General features: G+C 46.2%; 2 protein-coding genes and 1 long non-coding RNA gene across 5 annotated transcripts in view; 1 reads left to right on the top strand and 2 right to left on the bottom strand.

Annotated features, from left to right (window-relative positions):
* LOC138768879 (uncharacterized) overlaps positions 1-3,041 on the top strand; it is a 152,064-nt gene extending 149,023 nt beyond the window's left edge. For both annotated transcript variants that reach the window (XR_011359175.1, XR_011359172.1), the window contains one exon: positions 2,824-3,041. This is a non-coding gene — a long non-coding RNA (uncharacterized lncRNA). The remainder of the gene's footprint in view (positions 1-2,823) is intronic.
* Positions 3,042-4,502: 1,461 nt separating this feature from the next.
* LOC138768875 (dynein light chain Tctex-type protein 2B-like) lies at positions 4,503-8,803 on the bottom strand. The gene is made up of 4 exons (XM_069946869.1): positions 8,659-8,803; positions 7,846-7,950; positions 5,897-5,953; positions 4,503-5,003 (listed from the first exon to the last, which is right to left on the bottom strand). Exons 1-4 carry the CDS (start codon positions 8,743-8,745, stop codon positions 4,656-4,658), a joined length of 597 nt encoding a protein of 198 aa, XP_069802970.1. The 5' UTR covers positions 8,746-8,803; the 3' UTR covers positions 4,503-4,655.
* Positions 8,804-12,986: 4,183 nt separating this feature from the next.
* TIMM29 (translocase of inner mitochondrial membrane 29) lies at positions 12,987-27,105 on the bottom strand. Of its 2 annotated transcripts, none has more exons than XM_069946846.1 (2): positions 26,924-27,105; positions 12,987-13,859 (listed from the first exon to the last, which is right to left on the bottom strand). In XM_069946846.1, the coding sequence occupies exons 1-2, from the start codon at positions 27,045-27,047 to the stop codon at positions 13,270-13,272; spliced, it is 714 nt and encodes a 237-aa protein (XP_069802947.1). In that variant the 5' UTR covers positions 27,048-27,105; the 3' UTR covers positions 12,987-13,269. The 2 variants fall into 2 exon arrangements, with proteins under 2 accessions (XP_069802947.1, XP_069802958.1); XM_069946857.1 differs by lacking the exon at positions 26,924-27,105 and adding an exon at positions 26,785-26,883.
* Positions 27,106-27,284: the final 179 nt, after the last annotated feature.

The following is a 27,284-nucleotide window of genomic DNA, read 5'->3' as shown; positions in this document are numbered from 1 at the left end:
CTCTTGTCTCCAGGTCAGGTGTGGTTTGCAATAAAGACAACCCCTTAAAGGGATCCCTGCAGGTGTGTTGGCTGAAGCCTGTGGGTACGGGTGCTGCAGGCAGTGGCGGTCTTTGGCACCAAGCACACCAAGCGATCGCTTGGGGCCCCCAACATCCAGGGGGGCCCCCACGCCCCGCTCTTGTGCTCAAGACCGCTGGACATGGCCGCTGCCCCGCTCGCTGCTGCCATCTGAACTGTAACTATAAGCACTCGTAATGAGCGGTCATGGTTACATGCAGCAGCACTGACAGGGCAGGAGACATTGGCCCCCTTCCTGTCAGTCACTCTTGTGGCCGCAGGAAGGGTTTTTCCTGCGGTCACAAGTGGCAGCTTTGTCCTTGTGGTGCTGGCGCTCCAGTGACATCACTGGAGCATCGGCGCCAGGACAAGGGGAGTGTGGCCTCTTGTGATCGCAGGGAAAACCCTTCCTGCGGCCACAAGAGTGAAGAGAAGAGGAGACGCCCGTACCCAGGTGAGTATAAGTGTTTGTTTTATTGTGTTATATACTATATGGGAGGGGGAGCACACAGGGGCCTGTGTAACTGGGGGAGCGCACATCTGGGGTCTATATAAATGGGGGAAGCACACAGGGGGGCTATATAACAGGGGGAACACACAAGGGGGCTATAGACTACTGGGGCTTCACAGAGGGGTCTATATACTACTGGGGGCAGCACACAGGGGGTCTATATACTACTTGGGGCAGCAGAATGAGGTCTATATACAAATTGGAGAGCACACAGGAGGTCTAAATCCAAGTGGGGGAGCACACAGGGGGGCTATATACTACTGGGGGAGCACACAGGGGTCTATGTACTACTGGTGGGGCACACAGGGGGTCTATATACTACTGGGGGAACATACAGGGGGTCTATATACTACTTGTGAGGCACACAGGTGGTCTATATATAACTGGGGGAGCACACAGGGGTCTGTATACTACTGGGGCAGCACACAAGGGGTCTATATAATACTGGTGGGGCACACAGGGGGTCTATATACTACTGGGGGAACCACACAGGGGGTTTATATACTACTGGAGGAGCACACAGGGGTCTATATCCAAGTGGGTGAGCACACAGGAGGTCTATGTCCAAGTGGGGGAGCACACAGGGGGGCTAAATACCCCTGAGGGAGCACACAGGGGGCCGATATACTAGTGGGGGAGCACACAGGGGTTATATACAACTGGGGGCAGCACACAGGGGGTCTATATACAACTGGGGCAGCACACAGGAGGTCTATATACTTCTGGGGGAGCACACATATATTTTTTTTTTTTTCTATTATTTATTTATTTTTTACTTTTTTATTTTTTGTTTTCACTCTTTTTCATGTTTTTCTGCTCCCATAAAGTGATATTTCTGTCACTCCTGTCCCCATGAGTCAGGACAGTGCCTCTTGTCTGGCACCTCTCTCCTGTCCTCAGGAGGCTCTTTACGGCTTCTCAGCACATCCTTTGTTTCCTGAAGAATGGACCGCCTGGACTAATTAAGATGGCGGCGCCAGCTTCACACGTTGGTCACGTGACGCAGATGGGGGGGGGCGCGGCCGAAGCTCGGAGAATCGGGAAGGGGGCGTGGCCTCTCATTCATTTGCCGGCTGCCAATCAGCAGTCGGATGCGGCGTCTCAATCTCGGCGAGGCTTGAACCGCACTGTGGTGGAGGAAAGAGGCTGACGCGTGCGCAGTAAGTGTTTCACTGCGGCGGACAGGGATCACGTGACTGAGCTTCATGAAGCCTTTAGGGCAGTTGGCATTATTAGATATAGTGGGCTGGGCACTGGTGGGGGAGATGGGGCTGCCTGCCAGTGTGACCCACTTTCCATCCCTGACTCATATAGGGGTCATTCCCTGAAGACCATAGACATATGATATACTGTAATGTAATATAACATGGGGCATCCATAATACTAGTAGTGCCAGTCCATTCATAACACATTGCTCACCACCCAATAATAAAACATTGTAATAAAAAGAAAAAGCATTTCATCATCATTGCGAACTACAACTCCCATCATGCCCTGTCAGCTGACGGAACTTGCATGGCTGGGTTATACCTATAGCCTAAGGGTAGGGAACCTTGGCTCTCCAGCTGTTGCAAAACTACAACTCCCATCATGCCTGGACAGCCAAAGCTAAAGCTTTGGCTGTCCAGGCATGATGGGAGTTGTAGTTGTGCAACAGCTGAGGAGCCAAGGTTCCCTACCCCTGCTATAGCCGAATGGCCCCCTAATCCAGCCGCAGCCTCTCCAGTTCTCTGATCTTGGGGTTCCCGGGGTCCCTCTTTCTACAATGATCTTTTATTCCTAGATTACAGCTTGTCACCCATCCTATACACGATCCATGAGGGTCAGACGGCTGGGATCCCCACCGATCATCCCCAGTGTGAATGCCTGTCAGGCCTGTGTGCTGCTCCTCTAGTCACTCGCTATGGACACACCATAGATATAGAATCCTGTGCTCAAGTTTTATAGAAATATCTTCAAAATTAGTAGGGAAAAATGGGGGTGATCAGCCCCCCACAGTGTAGCCCCTGCTATACAATGGCCACTGACCAGTAGAGGTATATAGGACAGACGGCAGGCCTGGGGTATATAGGATACATGCTCCACCAGAGACGTTCTAAATAATGTGCTAACACAGGGGGCGCTAGGAGCCACCACAGTGCAGCCATGTGATTGGCCAGGATGATGGCTACTTCCCACTGTGTGTACCCTGCGGGGTGTGCCATGGGTATCCTTAGTGCCCAATGATTAACCCTGTATGTGCATCTTTTTCAGGACAGCAGAACGTGACGGGCATGTTTTCTTTCCGTGCTTATTATATGGGCATCAATATTCACAGCAGGGGTTGAATCCAAATAATGGCTGCTATGGGGGCCAACGACTAAATGGGGGCATCTCCACCCATACCTGAGGTGCATAGTGAAGAAAATGGAGCATGGAAGGAAAAGAAAGTGTGGAAACCTTGGCGCCCCTCCTGCCAGCATTGTCCTTTCTCTGCAGTAATGGTAATACTCCTGTACTGTGACATCATTATGGTATTTTTTCTGGTGTCATATCGTACATGGTAAATGGTGTACTTTCAAATTAGTCTGAAATCCCTGTGTGCATTATCACTGTACTGTGACATCACTGTGTGTATTATCCCTGTACTGTGACATCACTGTGTATTTTCCCTGTACTGTGACATCATTGTGTGTATTATCCCTGTACTGTGACATCACTGTGTGTATTATCCCCGTACTGTGACATCACTGTATTATCCCCGTACTGTGACATCACTGTATTATCCCTGTACTGTGACATCACTGTGTATTATCCCTGTACTGTGACATCACAGTGTGTATTATCCCTGTACTGTGACATCACTGTGTATTATCCCTGTACTGTGACATCACTGTGTGTACTATCCTTGTACTGTGACATCACTGTGTATTATCCCTGTACTGTGACATCACTGTGTGTATTATCCCTGTACTGTGACATCACTGTGTATTATCCCTGTACTGTGACATCACTCTGTGTATTATCCCTGTACTGTGACATCACTGTGTGTATTATCCCCGTACTGTGACATCACTGTATTATCCCTGTACTGTGACATCACTGTATTATCCCTGTACTGTGACATCACTGTGTATTATCCCTGTACTGTGACATCACAGTGTGTATTATCCCTGTACTGTGACATCACTGTGTATTATCCCTGTACTGTGACATCACTGTGTGTATTATCCCTGTACTGTGACATCACTGTGTGTACTATCCTTGTACTGTGACATCACTGTGTATTATCCCTGTACTGGAACATCACTGTGTGTATTATCCCTGTACTGTGACATCACTGTGTATTATCCCTGTACTGTGACATCACTCTGTGTATTATCCCTGTACTGTGACATCACTCTGTGTATTATCCCTGTACTGTGACATCACTCTGTGTATTATCCCTGTACTGTGACATCACTCTGTGTATTAGCTCTGTACTGTGACATCACTGTGTATTATCCCCCCTGTACTGTGACATCACTGTGTATATTATCCCTGTACTGTGACATCACTGTGTATTATCCCTGTACTGTGACATCACTCTGTGTATTACCCCTGTACTGGGACATCACTGTGTATATTATCCCTGTACTGTGACATTACTGTGTGTATTATCTCTGTACTGTGACATCACTGTGTATTATCCCTGTACTGTGACATCACTGTGTGTATTATCTCTGTACTGTGACATCACTGTGTATTATCCCTGTACTGTGACATCACTGTGTATATTATCCCTGTACTGTGACATCACTGTGTGTATTATCTCTGTACTGTGACATCACTGTGTATTATCCCTGTACTGTGACATCACTGTGTGTATTATCCCTGTACTGTGACATCACTGTGTGTATTATCTCTGTACTGTGACATCACTGTGTGTATTATATTTGTACTGTAAATTTTTAGGCTCTGCACTTGCTGTGGAAGGTGGTCATGGTGGAGTAGAGCCCCATCACAGTCTATGCTGTAGGCTCCCATGGTGACCCACTGACGACAGACAGGACATAGAAGTGACAGTCATACTGGAAGACATATAGTTATATAGAAGAGCAAAAGAGTCACTCGCAGAACACAGTGTACACAGACACCACACAGAAGAGGCTATCGTTCTGGTAGACGTGTGCTGCGTAATTGTCAGCATGGGGGTCCCACAGGCAGCGGCTGACCACTTTGATGTCTTCCTGACCCCTCTCGCCCATGGTCGCTACACAGAGCATCTTATATCGAGCAGGCAGGACCTTCTTCACCTGGCTCCTGATCTCCTCGCTGATCTCCTTCACTAGCGATGGGACTTGTTTGGGGTCATAGATGGTGTCCCCCAGTCGCAGCGGTAGGTAATCTTCCAGGATGTGACGGATGGCGGAGACCTGGACCTTCTCAGGTGGCCGGGAGGCAAAGGACGGAGGCTGGGGGTGAGAGAAGGTAAAAATAGGTCAAAATGCATCAGAAAAGTTTGAAAAAGAGAGTGGAGTTGCTGTCACAGTGACAGCCTCTCTGGTGCCTATCACAGTGACAGCCTCTCTGGTGTTTATCACAGTGACAGCCTCTCTGGTGTCTATCACAGTGACAGCCTCTCTGGTGTCTATCACAGTGACAGCCTCTCTGGTGTCTATCACTGTAACAGCCTCTCTAGTGTCTGTCATGGTGACACCCTCTCTGGTGTGTGTCATGGCGACAGCCTCTCCAGTCTCTGTCACAGTGACAGTCTCCTTAGTGTGTGTCACGGCGACAGCCTCTCTAGTGTGTGTCACGGCGACAGCCTCTCTAGTGTGTGTCACGGCAACAGCCTCTCTAGTGTGTGTCACGGCGACAGCCTCTCTATTCTCTGTGAGCAGAATTGCCCTACGCTGGGTAGTCACCACTCCATATGTTCCATACATGATCTCATCGTGCTTAATGAATGGTCCCTTTAAATGAAATTTCAATGTTTTCTCTTCATCCCAACCGCAGAAGCGTTCGCCCTGGTTACGAGCTATTGTTGCCATGACGATGTGGATTTGATGAAGTTCCCGACTTTCTGCTTCTCAATGCTGAGCTGAGAATGCCGGCAAATCTTGTCGCCACGGCAACGACAGCATGGACCCGGGAGTTGTGCAGAGTATACAGTGTCATCCAAGCGTTTATAACACACGTATCTATGAGAGAGTAGCCTGCAGGTAGGGGAATGTCCTGTCCGGGAGGATATACTATATACTACACACTACAGGGCTTCATGAGCAAAGATGTGTCCAGCACAATAGAGAATAAGTTGTAGTCGTAGTCAGATTTAGTACTCAGAGGGAAAAATGGCGACACTCACCTGAGGTTGTACGATCTCTGTCTTCTTCACCAGTGCCACTTTCTGGGCTCTTCTCTCCTAAGCAGGACACACGGGTATAAGAAAACCATGGCTGTCATAGTATACAGAACTCTCTTTTACATGCCCCCATAAGCAGCGTCACTGCGCCCATTAACAGGGTCCAAAAACAGCGTCAACCTGTAATGTAATGTCCCTATTAACAGAGTGTCAGAGTGCTACCATAATAGCTCCACTAAGAGAGTTCTCCTACAGACAGTGCCAGAAAGAGAGTATTCCTATAAACCAACTAGAAAGTGCCCCCTAAACAGTGCCAGTCATATATTAACAGCGGCAGCTAGATAGCACCCAGAGAGTGCTCCAATGAGTAGTGCCCCTATCTACCATGTCAGCCATAGGGGTCCCAGAGAACAGTGCCACCATGAGCAGTGCCCTCATAACAGTCCCAGACAGAAAGTGTCCCCATAACAATGCCTTATGAAAGTGTCCTATAGCAGTCATGGCCTATATGTTTTAGCGGAGGAAATATGACCCAGTAGCCATCACACCTAAATCTCTATTGGTAGAAAGTGTACTGTGGGCAGTGACTATGGACTCTGTACTGGTGCATTAGGTCCATATATAATGCTGTCAGTGAATGTATAGATGGTGCCTCCTGTCACAGTCGTCTGTAGCGACAGTATATCATATCGCAGCTCTCTATAATAACGCCTTATTGCTTCTTTATTGTTCTAATATTTCTCCCTTGTATCCTGCAGTGTTGCAGTTTCCACAGCGACGTAATGAAGTTATGGAGAAATTGACTCTCTAAGCAGCAACTGGAAGCAATGCTGACCCCTACTGGTGGAATGGCGGTATTACATAGCTCTGAAATGCAGCACATAATAGTAACTGCACTGTATAATGGAACATCACATACAACTTTGTAATACACTTTGTATGCTTGCTTGCCATCAATTTGGGCAGTCCACCCTTCATTGCCAACCAACGTGGCAGCTACAATCCTTTCTTATTGCCTTTCAGAATGCCCCCCCCCCCATGCATATTATAGAATACATAGGTAGATATGTGTAGTGGATGCAAAGGTTACACAGGATCCCCTCCCCCCATGCCCAATGTAAGCAGGTGCTTATCCTGATCCTCCTGGTTCATCCACAAAAAGGCAAAACTACCAAAATGTAAAATGTAATATTTTTTGCACTTCTTGTCATTGCTAACAAAAAACAAAAACCTGTGTCCTGCTACTGGGATCCCAGCAATCACATCAGTGGGGGAATCGGGAAGTGATCATTTTCCCTGCAGAGCCACCAAAGGGCAAACTTAGCCTTACATGGTTTCCAATTAAAGGGGTTGTCCAGCGAAAATCTTTTTCTTTCAAATCAACTGGTTTTAGAAAGTTATATAGATTTGTAAATTACTTCGAAAAATCTCAAGTCTTACCATACTTATCAGCTGCTGTATGCCCTGCAGGAAGTGGTGTATTCTTTCCAGTCTGACACATTGCTCTCTGCCGCCACCTCTGTCCATTTCAGGAACTGTTCAGAGCAGCAACAAATCCCCATAGAAAACCTCACCTGCTCTGCACAGTACCTGTCTCCAACAGAAATGTCAGCAGAGAGCACTGTGTCAGACTGGAAAGAAAACATTTCCTGCAGGACCTACAGCAGCTGATAAGTATGGGAAGATTGGAGATTTTTGAATAGAAGTAAATTACAGATCTAAACTGAAACTAGTTTGATTTTAGTTTTCCTCTGGATAACCCCTTCAATTGGCTGTCCATATAACGCACAGACATCCTGGGTCCTCCAAGGAGAGAGACACTCGTTCTAGCTCATCTTTGCTCTGGACCCTGAGTGCTCTATTCTCCTTCTCTTTGCATATTTCTTACACATATTTGTATATATTGTTGTTATTATTATTATTATGGTATATTGTATATATTAAAGACCTACCTTAAAGTTCTTGGTCATCCTCTGAGCAGCGAGCAGTCCGGATATGCTCCAGGAGGTGTGGGTACTGACCGACACATTACCCAGGGATGGCTTACTCCTTATAGGCTGGACAGGACAGAAGCGCTGCATTATTATACTATACCCACTCATCATACTCCTATATAACCAGTAGATAGACTTAACACAACATTACTGGCCTTGGGCTATGTTCACACAACGTATATTTTTGTAAAACCACGGCCATTGTTCAACGGCCGGGATTTATCTGAAAATATACGTGCCTTTGCTGCCTATGGAATCCCGGCTGGAGCGTATACACATAGTATACGTGACGGCCGGCATCCCTAGCGGCGCTGCAAACAACTGACATGTCAGTTTTCTGCGGCCGCTGTCAGTGCACACTATGAAGCGAGCGGCTGTAGGGAGGATGCGCCCGCATCAGAACCCTGAAGCCCTAAAGATCATCCGGCTGGTTCTGCAGTACCGGCCGGGTCACGGAACGGCCGGTCTCTTACTAAGTCTGCACATAGCCTTATACTGTAATAGGGTTATGATATTGCAGGATTACAACATTACTTCCATGTCTGTAATAAGGTTATAATGCTACAATGTTACATCATTATGTTCTAAGACTGTAATAATTCGATATGACATCAATATCGTCTAGCATAAGCTGCGTCTCTCTACACATGTATCACCGACCTTATAATAATATATTGTAATACTACTATGACCAGGAGAATGATACTACCCCTGCAGACCCAACCTCTAGGGTTATAATACTACAGTATATAGAGTCACAGGACTCCTTACCATTTTCTGTGCTGGTTTGTCGGAGGCATCCATGTTTATCCGGACACTGGCCACAGAGGCTCTCTTCCCGCTGGTCTTGGAGGTCATGGTCGGTGGCGGCGGCTGCTGCGATCCCCTCTCCAGGCAGCAGGAAAGCGACGCTGTGTTAGGAGACACGGGCTCCTGGTAAATAGCTGTGACAATGGCTGCAGCTGCAGAGCTGTGTGTACCCGGCCAGGGAGATTTGTCATGTGTCACTTGTACTGTGACAACTAAGCCTTTATGTCAATAAATAGAGGCGAGATATGTGGAGGCCGGGAAGGTGTGTAACACTCATGGGGGAAACCCCACACCACATAGGGGACCCGAGACACTGGAGCCCACCTATATGTGCCAAATGATCCGCCATGACTGACATAACCTGACACGGCTCAGCAGACATAACTGTGTCATCCACCGCCTGTAATTTACAGACAACCATTGATTTATGTGTATGTGACATCTGTTTCTGGGAAAGTTGGGTGACAACCAATATGGCTGACAGTCCTGGGGTTCTGAATGACAAATGACTGAGTTATGTGGCTATATACTGGGGCTGCAACTCATCACCAAGACAGAGAAGACCACTCCGGGAGAAGTGTGCTAGTATACAGCCACTCACTGTGGTCTTAGGAGTCCAGTGGGCGGTCCTTCTCAGGGATCGTCAAAACGCAGCAATCGCTGAGCTCAGGGAGACCAGCGACAAAAAAATCAAATTGAGTATTCACTGAAGAGTCTCCATTGATACATTGCCCTCTATAAATTTAAATATGCAAAAGAGGGGTCTGTGGAGTCTGTTACGAGTCTCAAAACATGGGAATAGCCAGATATCCCTCCAGGGGAGGAAAGCCTATTGCCAAGGGGGTGACTCCCAGTGGGGAGTACACCAAACCACCCTGATACGTAGCCCCTTAAGTCCCACTCGGTTGCGAGTATTGGAACATAAATAGGGAAATACCAGAGTGGCCCCTTTTACGTCAAAGTCTAACTCTTTGGTAAGTATTGCGACAAGACAAGGGTTTACCAAAGCCGGGCATCCATCCACAGACGATCGTTTCGGGGTAGTTGCCCCTCGTCAGTGTGGAGTAGGATTCTGGCTTCTCAGGGATCGACAGCCTTCCCTGGATGATTGGGCATAAAGATCACTGTCAATCACAGAGCAGAACCACCCAGTGGACTCCTAAGCATAGAAAGAACAGAGATGTAAACAAGTACAACAGGGATGGGGAACCTTTGGCCCTCCAGCTCTTGCAAAACTACAATTCCCATCATGCCTGGACAGCCGAAGCTTTAGCTTTGGCTGTCCAGGCATGATGGGAATTGTAATTTTGCAACAGCTGGAGAGCCGAAGGTTCCCCATCTCAGCAGTACAAGTTATATAGTATAGTGGGGAAAAGTCGGTATGTCAGGTTTCTACTCTCTCATGGTGACCTGATCCTGAGATGTCGGCTGTGCTGCGGTGACCGGTTAGGGACGCCCCATAGTATATATACCTTGAGCACACCCCAATGACAGCAGGTAAATGGTGACTACTGTGAATAGCTGAGCAAACAGTCCTGTCCAGGCACGACCTGGATAATAAGAGCAGATCAGAGGCGAGATACTGCGACTATTCACCTATTCACCCTGCGGATCTACTGTGCCTGCTGCTAATCCAGCCTGGACCGCCCACCCACATATAACAGAGCAATAACTGTATAATGTAGTAGCCACCTCTCATAGATTTATACTAGACTACAGTGTATGTGCGGTCCCTCTAAGTAGAGTGGCATCTGTTCATCCTGTGCTCCCTGGTTCATGCAGAAAATTCTAGAGAAGACTGTCACTAATAAAGGAGCAGGAAGGACGAAACTCAGCACACAGATAGTCTATATCAGCTTTGGCTGTCCAGGCATGATGGGAGTTGTAGTTTTGCAACAGCTAGAGAGCCAAGGTTCCCTACCCCTGGTCTGTGTGTACCATTCATCCTTACCTATAGTCGGCCGTCATTTTCCTGTTGTGGTAAAATAAGGCCAGCTATGTTCCCACATTAGTTCCTGCGTGTGACTATAAACCCCAAATCGCTATGAATGTCGCCTCTTCGGGAGTTTTCTACCTACACAGCCATATTTTCTACAGTAGAACATAAATAGTTCTCTTGATTAGAATTTTGTATAGTTTTTGTGTCTATGAGTTGCTATGGTAACAGACTACAAACTGTAGTCTGATATTGCTAACCTACATATTAGGGGACCAATAGAAGATTATAAACAGCACTGGAGTACAGAAGAATGATAGTGTCCTGCTGTCAATGGACTAGGGGGGTCCCCAAGACTCATTAAAGGGGGTTTCCTGACCCTCATCCTACAATCAGACGAGGAAAGGAGTTGTCCACCCATGGTAACCACTATGAAGCCAGTACACTGTATACTCACCGGAGGCCGCAGTCCGTCCCTGGCTTCTGCGGTGAATACACACAGTCCTTGTTGTAAAGACCTTAATTAGAGAAATTAATTGCACCTTTATCCTAAACTGATGACATCATCAGTTCCCATAGCAACCTATTATACACATTGTCCTACTTATCAAAGGCTTTTCTTGCTCAATTGCAGATCGGTAACACTGGGTAGAGCCTGCTTCACGCCGTATCACGCAACAGAACAGACTGCTGTTTCTTATGTGGCTGAGTGCATGCTACTGTTCTATGTTATCAGCCACTAGGGGCAGGAAGTGTGTCCTGGGGGTAACTACTAGAGGTAATCAAACTATCGGTATTTAAATCCCTGAGCCTGGAGAAGGATGCAGCCATGGACCAGATCAGTGGTTCCCAGACAGGCCCTGGGCAGCAGCCATCTTCTCCAGGCAGTGGGAATCAAATGCAGATAGTTCGGCTTTGCTTGTCTCTATCTATTAGCATAAAGGGATTGGAGTTGCAGCTCGTGGAGGACATAACATCATGCAGATGGGGTGTGTAGTATTGTAGGGGGTATACGTCTGCATTAGCACTACTATGGCTGGTGGAGTTGTGTGGATACAAGAACAGGCATGGCTGACTGCAACTAGACAACCAGCAATGCCTCCATGTAATAAGTACTTCACAGCAGTCCACCAGTGACCATACATAGTTTGCTGGTGCTGTTGGCACCATTACAAAGGCACAACTGACTGCAGAAGGTGAGTGACTGGGACAGCAAGGCAAGTTTTTCTGTACTCTCATAGCATTGGTTCACACTATGGAATCCGCACGGATAAGTTCCGTTGCTCGTACCCTCTCACGGCCGCGCACCTTTCCGCCAGTAGATGGACACCATTCTATGCATGGGCGGATTCTGCATTGCGTCGAAAGAATTGACATTGTGTCTATGGACCTGGGAGAAATGCGCATCCGTGAGCGGGTACAAGCGACGGAATCTGCCGAAACTTATCCGCACGGATTCTGTAGTGTGAACCCACCCTTAGGGCCCTATTCCACCGGACGATTATAGTTTGTATAATAGTTATCGATTAACAATCTCAAACGACCGCTATTGCGAAAGACCTGAAAACATTCACTCATTTCCATGGAACGATAATTGTTACTTATGATGGTATTTGCAATTTTTTTCTTCGCCATTGCGTTCGGTCGTTAATCGTTAACTGCATTTCAACCGAACGATTATCGTTTAGATTCAAACGATTTAACGATAATCGTCCGGTGGAATAGGGCCCTTAGGCTATGTTCACACAACGTAAGTTCTGTACTAATCACGGCCCTTGTTGCAACGGCCATGATTGGTACGGAACCTACGTTGTGCTCCAGGCCAAGGGAATAATGGCCGGAGTGTATACACAGGGTATACACTCCGTTTGGGATCCCTAGCGGCACCGTATAAAACGGACATGTCAGTTTTCTGCGCTATTCATTGAATAGGGGCCACAGAAAACCCTGTCAGTGCACACAGTGGAGCGATGGGCTCCGGCCGGACGCTTCATAGTGCGCAGTGGGGAGTTCTGATGCGGGAGTGCATGGATGCACCTGCATCAGAACTCAGCGGCGCTAGAGATCATCCGGCCGTTACTGCAGTACCGACCGGGATGATCTTTTCTTAGACCGGCCGTGACACAGTGTGCTTACTGTGTGTATTACTAAATGGGCACTACACTGGTGACTATATCCAAGATGGTACAACTGTGTAGTAATGAGCAGTAAACAAATCTCAAACCCATTACTGCTAATCAGCCTTGCGCAGGAGTAGCAGAGCTGATCACAACCAAAGAGCGTGCAGAACTTCACTAAGAGCTCCGCAACAATAACCTGAGAACGGGGAAAGTGGAAAATCATGAAAACAGAGTATATTAGAAAAGTTTATTATACAGTGATTTGCAATGTTTTGTGCCCCTACACCTGGCATTGGGCACCTCCATCATGGGTGTCACCAGTCTCTAAGGAAAGGGTAATGCAGCACCCACACAGAGGTCGCCATTATACTGGAGTCAGTTACAGTTTGGATCCTTCTGCAGCGACACCAATTACATAATGTGAACAGAACCATATAACAGGACAATGCTTCATAATACACAGTCTCTAGTCTCCTGTATCTCAGTCTCTACACATATAAATACCCAGCCACCCTATCACTGTACATCTTCACTTAGGACAACTGGACGGAATTTTATTTCATAGAGTCGTTCATTCTCCTCAGAGTGCAAATCATTATGCGAAAGGGTTTTCATGCTGGGGGGAAGATGGCTGAACTCATCTTCATTGACATCAAAGTCTTTCATCTTATTCTTGAGAAGCCACCAGTGCCCTAGGAAGCCGATGTCTAAGACCCGACCGGGAAAGTCAGAGATGCGAGGCTGCAGGTGCGGGCACTGGCTGTTATACAGGTCACAGTCCGGGTCATATGGCGCCTCATACACCAGGGACAGAACCAGGAGGTTTATATACCGCAGACGTCCCTGGTTATTCAGGTCAATGAGTCGCTGTACATGTCCGTCAGATCTACCGCTCCTCGTCCAAGGGGAAAGCAGGAGAAGAGAAGACGAAGCTTCAAGGAGGGAACAACGGAAGGAGTCCTCAGGCGGGGCCATGGAGGAGCAAACCCCCACACCGGCCAGCAGGGAGAGATACAGGGTGGCCTTACCGGGGCGATCCTTGGCTCCCACCACTATATCCTTACAGGCCTCCTTATAGTCACGTAGGAGGCTCTTAGTCCACACAACTGCATATAGAGGAGAAGAGAAGAGTCAGTACAGAACAACATCTGCAATAGGAGCAGTATTATAGCAGTTATATTCTTGTATATAGGAGCAGTATTATAGTAGTTATATTCTTGTATATATGGGCAGTATTATAGTAGTTATATTCTTGTATATATGGGCAGTATTATAGTAGTTATATTCCTGTATATAGGAGCAGTATTATAGTAGTTATATTCTTGTATATATGGGCAGTATTATAGTAGTTATATTCCTGTATATAGGGGCAGTATTATAGTAGTTATATTCTTGTATATATGGGCAGTATTATAGTAGTTATATTCTTGTATATATGGGCAGTATTATAGTAGTTATATTCCTGTATATAGGAGCAGTATTATAGTAGTTATATTCCTGTATATAGGAGGCAGTATTATAGTAGTATATTCTTGTATATAGGAGCAGTATTATAGTAGTTATATTCTTGTATATAGGGGGCAGTATTATAGTAGTTATATTCTTGTATATAGGGAGCAGTATTATAGTAGTTATATTCTTGTATATAGGAGGCAATATTATAGCAGTTATATTTATGTACATAGAGAGCGGTCATTAAAAATAACATGTAAGCAATGACTTTGACATGCCTGATGACAGCAGGTCTCACTGTTGAAATTGGCTTTGATCAGGAGATATAGCAGGGGAGAGAGCACTTAGCAGCAAAGCGAATCACTCCTCCTGTTATCTCCTTAACCGTCGATTCTGACAATGTAATTCTATGAGACTACCTTGTCAGAATTTGCCAGGGATAGGATGGCACTGCCACCATGCTCTCTCCCCAGCTGTATCACCTGATCCCAGCAGGTCTGAGCAGTGATACCTGCTGTGATTAATATCTGATATCAGGTTTTAATTGATTTATTGAAAACCTGTATGGCCTAGTAACAATAACCCTTAGGAGTGATGACAAGGTGATGTTAGCGCTCTCACTGCTGTTAGTGAGCCTCTGAATGTCCCTTCCATGGTGCACGGCTATTGCTCATTCTCTTCATTTCACGCAGCAGGACAAGGGCCAGATATTTGTCAGTACTACTCACACAGGACTTCCTTTCCCTTACCTGTCTGAGCAGCCAAAGGACAGCACCTACTCCTTCCCTGCTATGTCATCACATAATGAAAATTCACTGGGCTGAACAGGCAGCAGTGTGTTGGGCTGATCATTTACACAGTACATATAGACAGCATACTATCTACTGAGGTGGTGTATTTGCAAAGCACCGTTTCTATTCGTCCTACAGCAGCACAGGAAAACAATTGGGGTAACATAAGTTTCATCCTACCAGGCAGAAGAAACAAAACAATTAAAGCATGAACAGGTGATACACCTTGCCCTGATTACCATGCCATAAGAAGCCCCCAGTAATCACACCACACAAGCTTTTTGTTTCTTCTGCAGGGCAGAAGGATTTTTTCTTTTTCTTCTAAATCTAATTTTCCTTTCTCTTTCTTTTAGGTATGGGCTCTGATCATGTTTTGTCATGACAACCCGATGTAATAATATATATACTATACATTACTGTAAGAAGCTCTGACCATGCGTTGTCAGGTCATCTTCCTTTTTATGGGAAAGCTCTGGTCTCATACTGACCACCTTTTTTATACCTTCGGGCGGCTCTTTACTTGGGTTTCCCAGTATATTCCCCCGTTTAGGTTCCCTGTCAGCACTCGGCATTGTGCTGGATGTTTGTTGCTGATCTTACCGCCTGGTTCCGCAGTGCAGAAGCAGATCCGGAGTGGCAACACATCCCCGTTATAAGCGCCCGTCTGGGGTAAGTCTCTCATGCCATGGGACAGCGTGGCAGCCGGCCGTTAGTCCAGGCAGATCAGAGTGTGCCGCGCGTCTACACCAGGAAGTGTCTTACCCGCTGTGTTCCGCCCTCGGTCTGTGACGTCACCGCCGCACGTGCAGCCGGCCCGAGTTTCCGGCGCATGCGCCCTGCTTCCCCCTGGACGCCGAGGTTATTTGTCTGTGAATCACCTAACAGGAGGTTGCAGGTCTCTGTCAGGCAGCACCTCCGGTGATCACAGAAGGTAGGGATAATCCCTGAAGTCTGAGTGTTTCTCCTCATTCTGGGGATACTTATTATGCCTTTTTCTTTCCAGATGGCTGATGAGCGTTATTCCAGAAAGCGTTCAAGGAAGGAGAGACATAGGTTATGCACCAAATGCTCTCAACCTCTGCCAGATGACTGCGAAGGCAATACTTGCAATTATTGTACCACTCATAGAGGATTTGACCTTCAAGAGCAGGCCAAGGAATTTTTTGGCTGGTTCAAGGGTGAACTGTCTTCTGCCTTTGCTGAGGTAGCTGCTAAAAGTCAACCAGCAAAAAAGACTAAAACAGCCTATATTGATCTGTCTTCCTCTGATGAGCCATCGGATAACTCTGATTCATCTGACTACGAGTCAGACTGTTATGAGGGCAAATCTTATGGAGCTGTGTAGGAAGAACTTTACCTCTTCAATAAAGATAAAGCTTCTCAATTTATTGACAGTGTTAAGTGCACGGTAGAGATGGAACCATCATCCTCCAAATTGCCAAAAAAATGAAGCATTATTTTGTTTTCCTAAAACAGAAGAGAATGTTTTGCCTACTCAGCCTTTACTAATGGACCACATGCAGGCTGACTGGAAGAAACCAGATAAAAAATTAGATCCTGGTTCACACTTCCGAGCCATGTATAGGCTAGACCCTAAAGTGTCGGAAGAATGGGAAAATCCTCCGGTCGTGGACCAGCCAGTCGCCCGACTGTCTAGGAAATCAGTATATCCTGCTGAAGATTCGTCCTTATTGTCGGATGCCATGGACAAAAAAGCTGATTCAGCACTTAAGCGAATTTATTCTTCAGCAGCCAATCTGTGCAAAGCCTCCATCGCCACAGTCCCGGTGGCTAGGGCCTTACGCCTTTGGTTGAGCCAGCTGTCAAGAGACCTCTCTCAGGGTGTTCCTAGAGAGGAAATAATGAAAACATTACCTGACATGAAAAGAGCCGCTGATTTTTTGTCAGATTATCCTGTGGATGCGATTAGATTTAATTCCAAAATCATGTCGACCTCTACAGTGGCCAGAAGAGCCTTATGGCTTAAGCAATGGGGAGGAGATGTCCCGGCCAAGAGTCATTTTTGTTCACTCCCGTTCCAGCCAGCTAGCCTTTTCGGTCCACAGTTGGAGAAAATTTTGTAGTCTCTAAGTACCTCCAAAAGGTGTGGATTTTCCACGTCCCCTTAAGAAGAAGGGGTTTCGGCAGCCTCAGAGACAACAAAGAAGATCTCCTCAGTTTCGGAGAAACCGTCAACAGGAGAGGCAGTCAAGATATGGTAACCGAAACACAAATCAGTCCGCTTCTCAGAAGAAGAAGTCCTTTCAGCCCAAGGACAAGGACCAATGACGCCAGAAGCGACATCCCTGTGGGGGCAAGACTGCTTCACTTTGCCTCTGTCTGGGAAGAAACAACCTTAGATGCATGGGTCAGGTCGGTGGTCTCCAGAGGCTACTCATTAGACTTTGCAAGTCTTCCTTCCAAATCGATATTGCACAAATCAGGGAAAACCTCTCCTTCTAGATTTGGTGCAACAATTTATTCACAAAGGGGCCTTGGAAACAGTACCTTTCCGTCAACAGCGTTCAGGGGTGTACTCGAAGATTTTTGCTGTGCCCAAGAAGGAAGGGACATGGCGTCTAGTAATAGACCTGTCTTTTCTGAACAGATACATTCTGGCAAAACATTTCAGAATGGAGACTCAAATCAGTCACGTCATTTCTTCAGGAGAACGATTGGGCAGCAACTCTGGACTTAAAAGATGCATACTTGCATATACCAATTCTGAAGTCGCATCGCAAATACCTCAGGATTGCCATCTGGCAAGGGAACAGAATCAGTCACTTACAGTTCACGTGCCTCCCCTTCGGCATCTCATCAGCCCCGAGGGTTTTCAGCAAGGTGGTGGTGACTGGCAGCTCACCTCAGACTACAGGGAGTGTTTGTCGTCCCATATTTAGACGACTGGCTCCTCAAGGCACAGTCAGAGGACCTCCTTCGTCAACACATCAATCTAACTATATCAGTCCTGCAGCTTCACGGGTTCATACTGAATCTACAGAAATCCAACCTTCAGCCCTCCAGAGTATGCAGGTTTCTAGGATTTCGGCTGGACTCGGTGGCCATGAAGATTTTCCTGTCAGCAGAACGGGAGAACAAGCTCTTCAACGGTATCAGAGACCTTCTTTCTTCAGATCATTCTTCAGTCCGAACGGGTATGAGAGTCCTGGGTCTAATGACCTCATCCTTGGAGGCAGTGCCTTGGTCCAGGGCGCATATGAGATTCCTCCAGCAAGACCTGCTCTCTCAGTGGGATCGTCGCCAGTCTTCTTTGGACAACCCCTTTTTTCTCTCTCCAGCAACTCGGACAGATCTAGCATGGTGGTTACGAACAGACAAGATCTCATGCCGCAAGGGTCTGTCCAAGGCTCCCCAGGTGATACTTACCACGGATGCATCCAAGATGGGCTGGGGGGCTCATGTTGCGGATGTTTGGATTCAGGGGAGTTGGTCCATAGAGGAGGCTCGGTGTTCGTCGAACCTGAGAGAGTTGAGAGCGATCCACAGAGCCCTAACTCATCTGACTCATGTTGTTTCCAATCATCAAGTCCTGGTACAGTCGGACAATCTTGCAGCAGTTTACTACGTAAACAAGCAGGGAAAGACAAGATCTCAACTAATGCAAGAATGTCATGCGCTGATGGCCTGGGCAGAGGATCACCTGATAGACATCCATGCAGTTCACATCAAGGGGTCTTCCAATGTCACAGCAGACTGGCTGAGCAGACATCAGATTCAGCCAGCGGAATGGAGTCTCCATCAAGATGCATTCAATTGGATAGTGGAGAACTTCGGATGCCCGGAAATGGATGTCATGGCAACAGCGATCAACAAGAAGTTGCCAGTATTCGCTTCCCTCAACAGGAGGGACTCGCCGGATGTTCTGGACGGACTCTCCATCAGCTGGTCCAACCGTTTTCTCTACATCTTCCCTCCTCTCCCGCTGGTATCCAGAGTCTTGAAGAAGATTCAGGAGGATCGAGCCCACGCTATAGTAGTACTCCCTTTCTGGCCCAGGAGGGCTTGGTTTCAGCGCGCATGGGAGCTTTCGAGAGGAAGATACAGGGAGATTCCGATGCGCAGGGACCTGTTGAGCCAGAACGGCCTTCTACATCCGGCTCTGGAATCCCTATGTCTCACAGCCTGGGACATGATAGGCAATCCTTAAGAGATAAGGGGTTGGCTGAAGATGTGGTTGACATTCTGCTATCTTCAAGAAGACCTTCTACCATAAAGGTTTATAACAGAATTGCAGGCATTTTTACATTCTGGTGTTCTGAGAATAGTGTGGCATCTCCTGATGTGCCCGATGTGCTAATATTTTTGCAGGAGGGGTTTAAGAAAAACCTGAAGTATAACACCTTAAAGGTTCACTTCTCTGCTATCAATTATTTGTTTGATGGTCGTTTCTCCAATCAAATACTGATTAAGAGATTTTTTAGGGCAGTCAAAAACCTGCGCCCGACAGTGAAGAAGACCATCGCGACTTGGGATCTTTCTTTGGTTCTAGAGGCTCTAACCTCTCACCCCTTTGAACCTATGGAAGAAGCCAGCATTAAGTCTCTCTCCTGGAAGGCTCTGTTCCTGGTCGCCATTTCTACTGCTAAGAGAATTGGAGAGATCCAAGCCTTTTCCTGCAAGTCTCCATATCTTAGAGTCAGTCAGGACTGTCTTATACTACGTACGACGGAGGGCTTCATTCCCAAGGTTCCATCTTCTACTAACATCTCCCAAGAGGTGTTCCTGCCATCTTTATGTGAGAACCCTCAAAGTGCGGAGGAAGAAAGGTTACATCATCTCGATGTCAAACGGGTAGTCTTATACTATCTGCATTTCAGGCTTTCAAATTCCCTGTTTATCCAGTTTCAAGGCCCAAATAGGGGCAAGGCTGCCTCTAAGGCTTCACTAGCGAGATGGATAAAGGAAGTGATCTCTCTCTGCTACTCAAATCAAGGGCTTCAGCCTCCTGAGGGCATCAAAGCCCATTCTACAAGATCCACGGCCACCTCCTGGGCTCATCTGGCGCAAATCTCATTGGATGATATCTGCAGGGCAGCTTCGTGGTCAACTCCCAACACTTTTATAAAGCATTACAAGTTGGATGTGATCACCAATAAGGAGGCATCCTTTGGCAAAAGAGTGCTGGAAGTAGCTGCTGCTCATAACCCACCCAGTCACTAGATTGCTTTGCTATCCCAATTGTTTTCCTGTGCTGCCGTAGGACGAATATAAAGTTTAAATTTACTCACCGAAATTTCTTCTTTCTACGAGTCCATAGGCAGCACAGCATCCCGCCCTATTAAAAACTTTTTTGTTATTGCTGCATCATAAACTTGTGTGGTGTGATTACTGGGGGCTTCTTATGGCATGGTAATCAGGGCAAGGTGTATCACCTGTTCATGCTTTAATTGTTTTTTTTCTTCTGCCTGGTAGGATGAAACTTATGTTACCCCAATTGTTTTCCTGTGCTGCCTACGGACTCATAGAAAGAAGAAATTTCGGTGAGTAAATTTAATCTTTAAAGTGAATGTACCATGAGGCCTGGGCTGAAGCACTGGAGGCGGGCCAACCCACCCCCAGTGGTTGGAAACCCCCACCCCTCTATGACACAGCCCCATTAGAATGAATGGTGCCATATCATAGAGGGGCGGGGGTTTCTTCCCACTAGGGGTGGGTCGGCCCGCCTCCAGTGCTTCTGCCTGGGCCTGGTGGTACAATCACTTTAAGCAGAGAGGAAAGAGCAGCAGAGCAAGGCAGGGGTTAGCTGCTGCTGCTAATTCTGCTGACTATAGGGGAGAAAGAGATAACATTCAGGAGGCAGCACTGTGCACATGGTAGATCAGTGATGGGAAACCTTCGGCCCTCCAGCTGTTGCAAAACGACAATTCCCATTATGTCCAGGTGTGATGGGAATTGTAGTTTTGCAACAGCTGGAGGGCCGATGGTTGCCCATGGCTGTGGTAGATGAATATATAAAGAGTCAGTTGCCCACAACTATGTTTGGCAAGAGATGAGGGGGAAGCTTTGATTTACCCGGCAAAAAGACTGCAGGTACACAGCCCTGGCACTCACACTCTCTCTCCTGCACATACTAAGCCCTACATCCTGTGTTCTGTCTTGCTGAGACTGTTACTAGAGACAGATTTCCCCTAACAACAGGCAGTAGACAGCAGATTGCAGAAATGTGAGACATCTAGACGAGGCTGAAGTTGGTTTCTTATTCGGCCAGTTTCTTATTCGGGGCTGAAGTTGGTTTCTTATTCGGCAGTTTCTTATTCAGAGGATTTTTCTTTTTCCTGTTTTAGCTATTATTCTTACAGAAAATGTATAATATTCATACCCTACCGTAAGTGAGGGGCCCTGAGAGGACTGGTGATAAAAATGGCAAAAAAGACCCCACGGTTGGCATAAAAATGGGCATGAAAGTAAAACCACAAAATTATTATTTAAAAATAAAATTGACTTTGGGCCACTGATCTCACACTGATAATACACAGAGAGGGATGCCCTGCATCATACCCAAGAGAGTCCAGCCTGGCCCAAAGTGGTTCTGGGTATAAAAACTGGCATCAAAGTGGGCACATAGCCATTTTTCATGATTTGAATAAGTAACAGCTATTTTCAAAGGGTTAAATGAGTTTGGGCCACTGATCTCACACTGATAATACACAGAGAGGGATGCCCCGCATCACATCCAAGAGAGTCCAGCCTGGCCCAAAGTGGTTCTGGGTATAAAAACTGGCATCAAAGTGGGCAGATTGGCATTTTTTTCCTAATTTGAATAAGTAACAGCTGTTTTCAAAGGGTTAAATGAGTTTGGGCCACGGATCTCACATTGATATTGCACAGAGAGGGATGCCCCGCATCATACCCAAGAGAGTCCAGCCTGGCCCAAAGTGGTTTTTGGTATAAAAACTGGCATCAAAGTGGGCAGATTGGCATTTTTTCCTAATTTGAATAAGTAACAGCTGTTTTCAAAGGGTTAAATGAGTTTGGGCCACTGATCTCACACTGATATTACACAAAGAGGGATGCCCCGCATCACAACCAAGAGAGTGCAGCCTGGCCCAAAGTGGTTCTGGGTATAAAAACTGGCATCAAAGTGGGCACAGAGCCATTTTTCATGATTTGAATAAGTAACAGCTATTTTCAAAGGGTTAAATGAGTTTGGGCCACTGATCTCACACTACGTACACACAGATAGGCATGCCCCGCATTACATCCAAGAGAGTCCAGCCTGGCCCAAAGTGGTTCTGGGTATAAAAACTGGCATCAAAGTGGGCAGATTGGCATTTTTTCCTAATTTGAATAAGTAACAGCTGTTTTCAAAGGGTTAAATGAGTTTGGGCCACGGATCTCACACTGATAATACACAGAGAGGGATCCCCCGCATCATACCCAAGAGAGTGCAGCCTGGCCCAAAGTGGTTCTGGGTATAAAAACTGGCATCAAAGTGGGCACATAGCCATTTTTCATGATTTGAATAAGTAACAGCTATTTTCAAAGGGTTAAATGAGTTTGGGCCACTGATCTAACATTGATATTACACAGAGAGGGATGCCCCGCATCACATCCAAGAGAGTCCAGCCTGGCCCAAAGTGGTTCTGGGTATAAAAACTGGCATCAAAGTGGGCACAGAGCCATTTTTCATGATTTGAATAAGTAACAGCTATTTTCAAAGGGTTAAATGAGTTTGTGTAATATCAATGTGAGATCAGTGGCCCAAACTCATTTAACCCTTTGAAAATACCTGTTACTTATTCAAATTGGGAAAAATGCCAATCTGCCAACTTTGATGCCAGTTTTTATACCCAGAACCACTTTGGGCCAGGCTGGACTCTCTTGGATGTAATGCGGGGCATGCCTATCTGTGTGAACGTAGTGTGAGATCAGTGGCCCAAACTCATTTAACCCTTTGAAAATAGCTGTTACTTATTCAAATTAGGAAAAAATGCCAATCTGCCCACTTTGATGCCAGTTTTTATACCAAAAACCACTTTGGGCCAGGCTGGACTCTCTTGGATCTGATGCGGGGCATCCCTCTCTGTGTAATATCAGTGTGAGATCAGTGGCCCAAACTCATTTAACCCTTTGAAAATAGCTGTTACTTATTCAAATCATGAAATATGGCTATGTGCCCACTTTGATGCCAGTTTTTATACCCAGAACCACTTTGGGCCAGGCTGCACTCTCTTGGGTATGATGCGGGGCATCCCTCTCTGTGTAATATCAATGTGAGATCCGTGGCCCAAACTCATTTAACCCTTTGAAAACAGCTGTTACTTATTCAAATTAGGAAAAAATGCCAATCTGCCCACTTTGATGCCAGTTTTTATACCCAGAACCACTTTGGGCCAGGCTGGACTCTCTTGCGTATGATGCGGGGGATCCCTCTCTGTGTATTATCAGTGTGAGATCCGTGGCCCAAACTCATTTAACCCTTTGAAAACAGCTGTTACTTATTCAAATTAGGAAAAAATGCCAATCTGCCCACTTTGATGCCAGTTTTTATACCCAGAACCACTTTGGGCCAGGCTGGACTCTGTTGGATGTGATGCGGGGCATCCCTCTCTGTGTATTATCAGTGTGAGATCAGTGGCCCAAACTCATTTAACCCTTTGAAAATACCTGTTACTTATTCAAATTGGGAAAAATGCCAATCTGCCAACTTTGATGCCAGTTTTTATACCCAGAACCACTTTGGGCCAGGCTGGACTCTCTTGGATGTAATGCGGGGCATGCCTATCTGTGTGAACGTAGTGTGAGATCAGTGGCCCAAACTCATTTAACCCTTTGAAAATAGCTGTTACTTATTCAAATCATGAAATATGGCTATGTGCCCACTTTGATGCCAGTTTTTATACCCAGAACCACTTTGGGCCAGGCTGGACTCTCTTGGGTATGATGCGGGGCATCCCTCTCTGTGTATTATCAGTGTGAGATCAGTGGCCCAAACTCATTTAACCCTTTGAAAACAGCTGTTACTTATTCAAATTAGGAAAAAATGCTAATCTGCCCACTTTGATGCCAGTTTTTATACCAAAAACCACTTTGGGCCAGGCTGGACTCTCTTGGATCTGATGCGGGGCATGCCTCTCTGTGTATTATCAGTGTGAGATCCGTGGCCCAAACTCATTTAACCCTTTGAAAATAGCTGTTACTTATTCAAATCATGAAATATGGCTATGTGCCCACTTTGATGCCAGTTTTTATACCCAGAACCACTTTGGGCCAGGCTGCACTCTCTTGGGTATGATGCGGGGCATCCCTCTCTGTGTAATATCAATGTGAGATCCGTGGCCCAAACTCATTTAACCCTTTGAAAACAGCTGTTACTTATTCAAATTAGGAAAAAATGCCAATCTGCCCACTTTGATGCCAGTTTTTATACCCAGAACCACTTTGGGCCAGGCTGGAGTCTCTTGGATGTGATGCCGGGCATCCCTCTCTGTGTATTATCAGTGTGAGATCAGTGGCCCAAACTCATTTAACCCTTTGAAAATAGCTGTTACTTATTCAAATCATGAAAAATGGCTATGTGCCCACTTTGATGCCAGTTTTTATACCCAGAACCACTTTGGGCCAGGCTGGACTCTCTTGGATCTGATGCGGGGCATCCCTCTCTGTGTATTATCAGTGTGAGATCAGTGGCCCAAACTCATTTAACCCTTTGAAAACAGCTGTTACTTATTCAAATTAGGAAAAAATGCCAATCTGCCCACTTTGATGCCAGTTTTTATACCCAGAACCACTTTAAGCCAGGCTGGACTCTCTTGGATGTGATGCGGGGCATCCCTCTCTATGTAATATCAGTGTGAGATCAGTGGCCCAAACTCATTTAACCCTTTGAAAACAGCTGTTACTTATTCAAATTAGGAAAAAATGCCAATCTGCCCACTTTGATGCCAGTTTTTATACCCAGAACCACTTTGGGCCAGGCTGGACTCTCTTAGATGTGATGCGGGGCATCCCTCTCTGTGTAATATCAATGTGAGATCAGTGGCCCAAACTCATTTAACCCTTTGAAAATAGCTGTTACTTATTCAAATCATGAAAAATGGCTATGTGCCCACTTTGATGCCAGTTTTTATACCCAGAACCACTTTGGGCCAGGCTGGACTCTGTTGGATGTGATGCGGGGCATCCCTCTCTGTGTATTATCAGTGTGAGATCAGTGGCCCAAACTCATTTAACCCTTTGAAAACAGCTGTTACTTATTCAAATTAGGAAAAAATGCCAATCTGCCCACTTTGATGCCAGTTTTTATACCCAGAACCACTTTGGGCCAGGCTGGACTCTCTTAGATGTGATGCGGGGCATCCCTCTCTGTGTAATATCAATGTGAGATCAGTGGCCCAAACTCATTTAACCCTTTGAAAATAGCTGTTACTTATTCAAATCATGAAAAATGGCTATGTGCCCACTTTGATGCCAGTTTTTATACCCAGAACCACTTTGGGCCAGGCTGGACTCTGTTGGATGTGATGCGGGACATCCCTCTCTGTGTATTATCAGTGTGAGATCAGTGGCCCAAACTCATTTAACCCTTTGAAAATACCTGTTACTTATTCAAATTGGGAAAAATGCCAATCTGCCCACTTTGATGCCAGTTTTTATACCCAGAACCACTTTGGGCCAGGCTGGACTCTCTTGGATGTAATGCGGGGCATGCCTATCTGTGTGAACGTAGTGTGAGATCAGTGGCCCAAACTCACTGAACCCTTTGAAAATAGCTGTTACTTATTCAAATCATGAAATATGGCTATGTGCCCACTTTGATGCCAGTTTTTATACCCAGAACCACTTTGGGCCAGGCTGGACTCTCTTGGGTGTGATGCGGGGCATCCCTCTCTGTGTAATATCAATGTGAGATCAGTGGCCCAAACTCATTTAACCCTTTGAAAATAGCTGTTACTTATTCAAATCATGAAAAATGGCTATGTGCCCACTTTGATGCCAGTTTTTATACCCAGAACCACTTTGGGCCAGGCTGGACTCTCTTGGGTATGATGCGGGGCATCCCTCTCTGTGCAATATCAATGTGAGATCCGTGGCCCAAACTCATTTAACCCTTTGAAAACAGCTGTTACTTATTCAAATTAGGAAAAAAATGCCAATCTGCCCACTTTGATGCCAGTTTTTATACCCAGAACCACTTTGGGCCAGGCTGGACTCTCTTGGATGTGATGCGGGGCATCCCTCTCTGTGTATTATCAGTGTGAGATCAGTGGCCCAAACTCATTTAACCCTTTGAAAATAGCTGTTACTTATTCAAATCATGAAAAATGGCTATGTGCCCACTTTGATGCCAGTTTTTATACCCAGAACCACTTTGGGCCAGGCTGGACTCTCTTGGGTATGATGCAGGGCATCCCTCTCTGTGTATTATCAGTGTGAGATCAGTGGCCCAAAGTCAATTTTATTTTTAAATAATAATTTTGTGGTTTTACTTTCATGCCCATTTTTATGCCAACCGTGGGGTCTTTTTTGCCATTTTTATCACCAGTCCTCTCAGGGCCCCTCACTTACGGTAGGGTATGAATATTATTCATTTTCTGTAAGAATAATAGCTAAAACAGGAAAAAGAAAAATCCTCTGAATAAGAAACTGCCGAATAAGAAACCAACTTCAGCCCCGAATAAGAAACTGGCCGAATAAGAAACCAACTTCAGCCTCGTGACATCTAGTGCCCAAGACCTCAGAGCAGGTAAAGAGTCCTTTCTGGTAATGGGAGGGCTCTACATGGCACAGGTCACATGGGAGGAAATTATTTGAAGGGACTCATTACTTAGCTGCACCATAGCTGTTGACATTCTGACTGCTGGGTGAGTAGTCACCATGTACGGGTCAGAGGCTTATAGTGAGAGGATGTGTCACCCTCAGCCCCACGTGTTCCTCCCTTCCTGTGTTCCCCTTCTGGCTCTTACCCATCTTCTTCTCCTTCATTCGCTCCCAGAATCCCGGTTTCACCGCCGGTGTCACCGGAATCGGCGGGGCGGCTGTCCCGGAGCATGACCTCCGTAGTAAGACCCCCACACACCGCCCGGCCATGTCTGTCCTCCAGCACTGAGGCCACTTCCGGCTTTCATGCCCTCACTTGTTGCACCCTCTAATACCTTCCCCTTAGGAAACAAAACTACCTTATAAGGTTCCGTTAAGTAACTTATATATGCGCTAACCACTGACCCATGTAGGGGTGAACATTTGTTTTTTTTTTATTAAAGTCTTCTACTTTTTAATAACCCCGCAAAAAATTCTGAATAGAAAGACATCTATTAAATGTGATGC

Source organism: Dendropsophus ebraccatus, chromosome 1, assembly GCF_027789765.1.
Source record: "Dendropsophus ebraccatus isolate aDenEbr1 chromosome 1, aDenEbr1.pat, whole genome shotgun sequence".
Lineage (NCBI taxonomy): Eukaryota > Metazoa > Chordata > Amphibia > Anura > Hylidae > Dendropsophus > Dendropsophus ebraccatus.
Note: the sequence above shows the minus strand (reverse complement) of the source record. Positions and strands in the feature narration are given on the sequence as shown.